This window comes from Nicotiana tomentosiformis, chromosome 9, assembly GCF_000390325.3.
Source record: "Nicotiana tomentosiformis chromosome 9, ASM39032v3, whole genome shotgun sequence".
NCBI classification, from domain to species: domain Eukaryota; kingdom Viridiplantae; phylum Streptophyta; class Magnoliopsida; order Solanales; family Solanaceae; genus Nicotiana; species Nicotiana tomentosiformis.
In genome coordinates, this window is record NC_090820.1 from 31531647 (window position 1) to 31540263 (window position 8617).

Consider the following 8617-nt stretch of genomic DNA (forward strand, 5'->3'; position numbering starts at 1 on the left):
GCTTTTGGGAAGAATCTACAAATTCTAGTTTCTTACAAGAAGCAAAAGCAGAAATAGAAAATTAATTTATTCAAGACAAATATAACCTTACAATAAATTTATATTTTTTAAATTATCCCTCATTAATTTAATATTTTTATTTTCCTTTTTCGTTTTATTTTTATCATACATTTGTTCTCTTTTTTTATTTTAATCATATTTTTATCGTTCTCCTATTTCTAAGAGTAGATTTTAAATTTATATTGAGTGATATTTTGACGTATTTAAATTATATATCATGTAAACAATAAATAATACCAAACAATCAATGTTATAATCAATGTTATTGCTTTGGAATAACTATGTTTTATATTGGCTAAAATGCTGAATTTATATTTTTACTTTACATTTTATATTTTAATTGAATTCTTTTATAATAAATGTTTTAATTTATTTTTATTTTTTAAATAATACTAATTACAAATTGAACTTTTACTGTCTTTTTTCGTAATTTGATACTTTAAAGTAATTTTTTAATATATTGGCCAAACACATGAGCTTGCAAAAAGCATTACTCAAACGAATTAGCCAAACACAAACTATTATTTTGCAAAAGTACTTTTGAACAAAAGTACTTTTCAAAATAAACAGTTTTTGGGAGCTTGACTAAACGGGCTCTAACAAATATTATACATTAGGGATACAAAGGATATTGATTAAGAACTTGTTTGGCCAAGCTTCTGCGAGGTCAAAAGTACTATTTTTCCCAAAAAAGTACTTTAAAAAAAAAAATTAAGTTGTTTGATCAAGACGGAGAAGTACTTTTGGCTAGCAGCAGAAGTAGTTTTTCTGCTTTTGTGAAGAAGAAAAAAATTTTAGCTTCTTCAAAGAAGCATAAGCAGACGCAAAAAATTAATTTATTCAAGACAAAACTATCCTCGCCATAAATTTATATATTTTAAATTATCCCTTACTAATTTAAGCTTTTTATTTTCTTTTTTGTTTTAGTTTCTACCATTCTTTTCAAATTAGAGATATCATATATATATATATATATATATATATATATGAATATATTGTAACTTTTCAATTATTTATTTACTTTTCTTGTTTTTGATTTTTTCTTTGTATAATGTCTTGTAACTTTTCAAATTATCTTCTTCTTCTTTTTCATACTAAAGCAAATTATATACATCCTTTTTGTATTATCAATTCTCTTCCTACAAATAATCAATTATAATTTCTTCTGTTATATGCTATTAATTCCCCCATCTTTAAAGCAGTTATCAAATATAATTTGTGAAAATTACCAACAAATAGGTAATAAATTTATAATTGCATCGCATAATCTATATATTATTGAAAGAAGAAGAAAAAGCCTCCACATTAAGCCAATTGACAATCTCACAATAGGCCACTTAGCAATTTAGGACAAAGCTAGTTAGGTTGGGTAATAATTAGTTTCTTTTTGAATTTAAATTTAAAAAAATTAAATTATGCATGATGTATTGTTAATAATTAGTTACTCTTTTTGAATTTGAATTTAAACATACTTAACTATTTTTTTACGCTAATAATAATTTTTTATATATTTAAAATTATTTTTATTTTACGCTCAATGCCATCTTTCAAGTTTGACACTCAGAACCATCTTGTTACAACTAACATGGCTATATATAATTTCATCCGACTATATTCTTCTACCGATAAGAAATTCAATTATTATGCTAATGAAGATATTACTGCAAGGATTGAGGACGGAGATGGGCCTTTTGGTATTCCTTTAGAAATGTAAGGCAAGTCTTATACTAATATGGATGCGTTGTCAGATAGAATTAGAGATAAAATTATTGAGAAATATTATCACGTGTGAGTGACTTTGCTTATTATTTCATGGTGGATTATCAATATATAGTAATTTGTAGAATAGACTTCTAATTCATACTGAATGACGACAATAAGTAATTATCTAAATAATATTATATGCTTTGGTATAATTATATATGTTATATTGATTTAAATCTTAAATATGTATGTTTACTTTATGTTATATTTTAAATAAATATAATAAAAAATAATAAAAGTCTCTTAAGATAAATATTTGAGTTTATATAATTATAAGACGTTTAAAATAATTATAAGACCTTGATACAATCCTTTTGGTAAATTGATACTCAAAAACACTTTTTAGAAAGATTAGCCAAACACAATTTGTTTACCAAATGTTACAAAACGCACTTCTTAAATGATTTGGCCAAACACAAACTATTTTTTTTTTCAAAAGTATTTTTGAGAAAAACACTTTTGAAAAAAATACTTTTGAAAATAAGCCGTTTTTGCAGATTGACCAAATGGGTTCTAATATTGCATCATGTAGGCCGAAGGAAATGATGAAAATTCAGGTTCATACGACTTTCTTTGTTGGCAGGTCGAAGGAAATGACAGCCACTTATCAACCTCGGCACCTAAATTTCACAAAATTAAAATGGCTTCCCATTGAGCCAAATAAAGTAATTGGTTTAACGGCTAACAATAAATTACTTAACGGGAACGCAGTGACATCTAGAAGTTTCAAATTTGGGTCTAACTTGAATTCCTTATTCTGCTTAGTATTGTTGATTTGGAGAAGTGTCAAGTTCTGTTAATTTTATTTTTGTAAATTTCTTTATGTCTATGGTTTTAATTAGAACACCTATAGACTGCAAACAAGGTCCTTCATTGTTCTCAAGAGAAAGTCTGCAAGATAAATACTAGTTCATCAGTTTCAAATTTTGTCACCTTCGTTTAACCGATTTTGGAGTTAAAGTTGAGGATAGGTTAATTCATTCTCTTTTTTTTTGGGTTGGTAAATAGTGATTTCTATTCATTCCAAAAAGTATCTGTACAAAACAAGCAGATGTTGACCATCCGCACTCCAAATTACATCCTGTAGTCTAAGTACACAATCTAAGTACTACGACTAAGTGTCTAAAAAAGATCAAAAACAGAATACATTTGCATAGTAGCCTAAGGATAAGAATTTAGCTGCTTAAGTGCTCTTGCCAGTTCTGTATTGACCTTCCTCTAGTGTGTATATGGATTGCAATTTCTCAGCAGATGCTATCTATTGTTACCATCCCTCCATGGAATCTGAGCTTGTTCCTGTCCCTCCATATGGTGTAGATTAACATGCCAAACACACATGTAACTATTGCCCAATGCCCAGTTTTCCTTTTAGCACCTTGATTGATCCAATTTACTTCGTCTTGCCAGTCTAGAATAGGTCTGTTATGGCCCAACCAGATCAGCAATCTAGACCTGGCAGGGCCAGCATCCCCTTGTTCTTTGTCAATTTCATGTGCCTGCAATATTGCAAACCTGTTGCTAGAACTTGAGATTGCAGCTTATACATTTTGCTGCACAATATTACATAATGGAGTGCTAGCTCTGGCAACAGTGCTCATCTGTACTGGTCTTCCTACAGTGATGTTGCTCTTTAGTTGTTTTTTGTTGTTCAGGTTCAACTTGGTCACACTCTATCTGTTCCTTGTTGCCTATAGGTTGTTGCTCTATAGGTTGCTTCTCCAAGTGTTTCTCATTTTGCACACCTAATGGTCCTGCTTCATTTGCCTTGTGCTCCTTAGGCAGCCATTTCTGGGTGGTCTTCCTTTGCTTGTTTCTGTTCATTCTTCTCCTCTTTGGTTGTTACTTGAATTCCTCCTCTGCTTCATGTTTCTCCTTTGTCCAACAGTCCTTAGTGTCATGCCCAAATATGATGCAATCACAACAGAATTTAGGCTTCCAACCATAGGCTATCTGCTGGTGTATAACCCCTTTTGGAGTCTGCATTTGAAAGCTCTCAGGTAAAGGATGTGAAACATTAGCTTCAATCAAAACTCTTGCATATGACACCTTCCCCATTTCAGCAGTGACTTTGTCAGTGTATAGAGGCTTCCTCACTACACTTGCCAACTTTCTCAGTGCTTCCGTGGACCAATACCCTAGTGGAAGTCTTGGGAATTTAATCCAAAGTGGAATGACACTCAAACATTCTGGATTGAAGTAGAAATCTATGCTCCAATGCTGCAGAATGAATGGTTTATTATGATAAGTGTAAGGACCTGCCTGTATTACAAGATCCCGATCCTCTATAGTCTGGAATTGGAATATGTAATAGTCTTCATCGTGATAAAGGATTCTAGGCTTCGCTACGAAGTTCTAAACATTTATCACATAATTGTCCATAGATTTTTCATAAGGGTTATCCCCCAAAACATACCCAATAAGAGCAGTACTCCAGTATTCTTCCTGTTCCTTTATGTCCTCTTCCTCAATTTGCACAACAAATGTACCATCTCGCATAGTAGGGGGGACGTAGTTTAGAGCCTTACCCATTTGAGAGCTCCGATTCTTCTGCATGTTCATCAATGCTGCATTATCCTTCTTTTCATTACCCTTAGTAGGTGACACTGCACTTGGCACGGTCTGCATAGAAGTATCAGCCACTGAGAATTGTAGTTGCTGATGTACCAATGATTCCTCCATTTTCTGTTTCACTGCAATTGACAGATTTGGTTCCGGACTCTGTTCCCCTTCCTTTTCAATTTCCTCCATAATAGGTTGAAATTTTTGTGGTAGAAAGCTTCCAAATGTCAATGGTTGAAGCCTTTGCTGAGTTCCCGTTGCTGGAGTAACCGTTGATCCATCGATTTCCGTTGACTGAATCAGGTGTTGAAATACAGTAGGGGCACTTCCCATACCCGTTAACCATCGCCCCGGTTGGGACGGAGCATGTGTTTCCATACTCCCTTCATCTTCCTTTGTTGAAGAAGGTGAAGGAAGCTTCTTCCGCTGTCTGGTCATGGCAGAGGCGTATGTTAGCTAGTCTCGCTAATCATGCGCCTGCAGAGCCCTCACAATTCACGAAAAAACTTTTTTAGGTTAATTCATTCTCTTGAAATAAAATATACTCTTCCGTTTCAATTTATATGAACTCATTTGATTGAGCATGAAATTTAGAAAAGAGAATACTTTTAAACTTGTGATATAAAATGAGCCACAAATATTTTGTATGGTTATAAATCATTACATAAAGGTAAATTATTTTCAAATAAGGAAAGAAGTCATTCTTTTTGGCATGGACTAAAAAGGAAATAGGTTCACATAAATTGAAATGGAGAGAGTAGATATTTTTCAATTTTACCGTAATTATGACAAGTTTTACTAATTTTTTATAGTAAAAGGATCAAGTGATACATTTAAAATACGGCAAATGGCCAAATATACCCATGTATTTTTAAAAATAGTATAAAAATATCCCTCGTTATACTATTGGGTCATATATACCCATCCCGTCATACTTTGGAACAAATATACCCTTATTTTGGATGGAGTGCCACGTGGCAGCACCAGATAAAAACGACTCATTTCTTGTTTTTACCCGATCCGTTTTAAAAAAACTCACCACCCGACCCGTTTTAAAATCCAATTTTTTTAAAGCATATATTTTATAAGAACTCGAATTTTTCTTTTTGTAAAAACTGAAGAAAAAAAAGGAATTTACAAAATATATATTTTTAAGTTTTTTCAGTTTTTTTAAAGTATTATTTTTGTAAAAATTGAAAAAAAATATTTTTTTGTAAAAACTGAAAAAAAAAAAATCTCCTAAAGCAGTGGACTACATATGCATTAGTTTAACAAAAAAGAAAATATTTTGCAAAATCTTTTTTTTTCTTTAGTTTTTCTAAAAACAAATACTTTAAAAATTGAAAAAACTAAAAAATATATATTTTGCAATTTTTTTTTTCTTTCAGTTTTTACAAAATATATATTTTTCAGTTTTGTTTTTTTAATTTTTACAAAAAATATTTTTTTTTTTCAGTTTTTTCAAAAAACATACTTTAAAAAAACTGAAAATACTTTAAAATATATATTTTATAAATTTCTTTTTTTTCTTTCAGTTTTTACAAAATATATATTTTTCAATTTTTTTTCAGTTTTTACAAAAAAAATACTTTAAAAAAACTGAAAAAACTTAAAAATATATATTTTGCAAATTCCTTTTCTTTTCTTTTCTTTTTTTCAGTTTTTATAAAAAAAATATTTCAGTTTTTACAAAATATATGCTTTAAAAAAACTAGATTTTAAAACGGGTCGGGTGGTGGGTTTTTTAAAACGGATCGGGTAAAAAAACAAAAAATGGGTCGTTTTCATCTGGTGCTGCCACGTGGCACTTCATCCAAAATAAGAGTATATTTGTTCCAAAGTATGACGGAAGGGGTATATATAACCTAATAATATAACGAGTGGTATTCTTAGACCATTTTCAAAAGTACAGAGGTATATTTCGCCTTTCGCCGTTTAAAATATCAGTACAAATTAATCTCATTTGATTTTCGAAAAATCAGAAGTGATAACTCAAACATTATGTTATCCTCCTTCCGTTGCTTCTTTTTTCCCCTTCTATTGTTGCCCCTAAAACGTTTGACTGACTTTACACAATGAAACAAGAAATGAATATACGCCAAGGATTAAGATCCACAATTTTTGTTATCCTATACAACAACCTATAACTAGATCTCCCGTCCAAAAATTTAGAAAACGAAAAAACTGACTCTCACATCCAAAAATCTAGAATAGAATACTTCACTTCAAATGTTATTTTTAGATATATAAGTATAAAATATAGTACAAGAAATTGGTAAATAATACTTACTAGAAGATCTTGGTAAGAATCAAATTGAAACTGCAATAGGAGATAAATGCCTCCAAAATGCAAAATATTCATTGAATATTACATCCAAACGTCACTTGAATTTATATCATCAAAACTCACAAAATTACAATTCCCCAATTTAATTTCTACTAAAAAAAGAAAACTTCAAACTAAAAAAGATTAGAAATCAAATCCACCAACATCACCAAATCCACCATCATAACCTCCAGCATCTGAGATTGCATCTCCGATTAGCATTCCACCAAGTGCTCCTCCGAGCAAACCCGCCCCTAATCCTAACCCGAAATTATTGTTCTTCTTCGGCGGCCGCGCTTGTTGGACGGGCGGATACCCATATCCATATCCGCCTTGTTGTGGCGGATATCCATATTGGGGTTGTGGCGGCGGAGGAGGATATCCACCATATGGCGCTGTGGCCTGCGGTGGATATCCATATCCATATCCTCCTCCGGGCGCCGCCTGCGGAGGATATGCCATAGGCGGTGGTAGAGTAGGCCCACTCCCGCCGTAACCATAGGCCGCGGGAGGTGGTGGGTATGGCCCACTTGGATCTTGCTGCGGTGGTGGTGGGTACATGGAAGTGGACCCCACCATTGGAGCTGGATTCACCGCCGGATAAGCCGTAACCGGATAGTCAACTTTAGCATCAACACTGCTAATCATCTTATCACTAAATTGGTAAGAAAAAGTGAGTTGACCTTTAGGTTTACCAGAAGGTTTTCTAATTTGATAACTTACAAATTGTTTGCTTCCAGTACTGTTGGGAGAATCCAGAAGCTCTTTGATAGGAACAGTAACTTCTCCAATATCTTTATCGCCAAGGGCACGTTGACACCTAAGCTTGAAAACAAGATTCAAACGGTTGTGAACAGCAGCGTTATCGTCTATAGTGAATTTGATCGGGAAATTCCACGTGGGGTTGTTGTCGCCGTCGTGATCGACGTGGGTTTTGGTTTTCTGGTCGGATCTGTCGTCGGCGCCGGAGATTGAAACGACGACATACACGTCCATTTTTGTGATTAGATTGACCTTGTTGAGATCTTTACCGGACATAACGTTTATTTCTAATGTGCGATTTTCCATGGCTGTGAATTTGAGGTGATTTTTTAGCAGAGAGTAATTGAACTTTAGGATTTGATGGAGAAGAAATGAAGAATAGGTTTTGTATTGGGAGAAAAATTCAAAAGAGTGGTGTGTCGTGATAAATAGGGAGACAGGTCAACGTGTTTGCGAGTAGGTTGAGTTACTTGGCTGGCGGCTTCTTCTAGGAAGTTGATCAGAAGTAACCATGGTTTAGGTTCATTCATATATTAGAACCATAGTTTAAAAAAACTTATACAAGCAACTTCTCGCATTTAACCGTAATTAATTACTCCATCCGTTTTAATTTAGATGAGATAGTTTGACTCAACACAGAATTTAAAAAAGAAAAAAAAATATTTTTAAAACTTGTGGTCTTAAAAGGTTAAAGGGTAAAAACTTTGTGGGTCATGACATTTGTGTGATTATAAAAGCTTCTCATTAAAGATAAAATGAGTAAAATAAAGAATTTAAAATTGAATAATTTCCAATTATAGAAATATGTCATTCTATGTGGAACAGACTAATAAAGAAATTGTGTCATCTAAATTGAAACAGATGAAGTAATATGTATTCACGTCACAGTAAATTATTTAACTATAATAAATTAATATAAATTGGTACAAACATTCGAGGTGGTAAGTTTCTTACTTTAGGCATTATTGCATTTTTTCTTCTTTTTCTGCCTAAATTAGGCCAAATGGCATAGTTGGTAAAAAAACATGAATATTTTTTGCATAATCCTTTGTCACGAGAGGTGAATAACGCAAGATTGGCCAAAGAAGGGTTATATTTAAGTTTGTAAGACAATTTTGAACTGTTGTATTTAATTAAACAGTCATA

At 32.3% G+C, this 8617-nt stretch overlaps 1 protein-coding gene across 1 annotated transcript; it reads right to left on the reverse strand.

Annotated features, from left to right (window-relative positions):
• Positions 1 to 6697: 6697 nt before the first annotated feature.
• On the reverse strand, positions 6698 to 7969 carry LOC104089334 (protein SRC2). The gene has a single exon (XM_009594200.4). The coding sequence runs from the start codon at positions 7775 to 7777 to the stop codon at positions 6854 to 6856; it is 924 nt and encodes a 307-aa protein (XP_009592495.1). The 5' UTR covers positions 7778 to 7969; the 3' UTR covers positions 6698 to 6853.
• Between the last annotated feature and the right edge of the window lie 648 nt (positions 7970 to 8617).

Coding starts and splice junctions, on each gene's coding strand:
- LOC104089334 (XM_009594200.4), bottom strand. CDS start 7,777: ATGGAAAATCGCACATTAGAAATAAACGTTATGTCCGGTAAAGATCTC.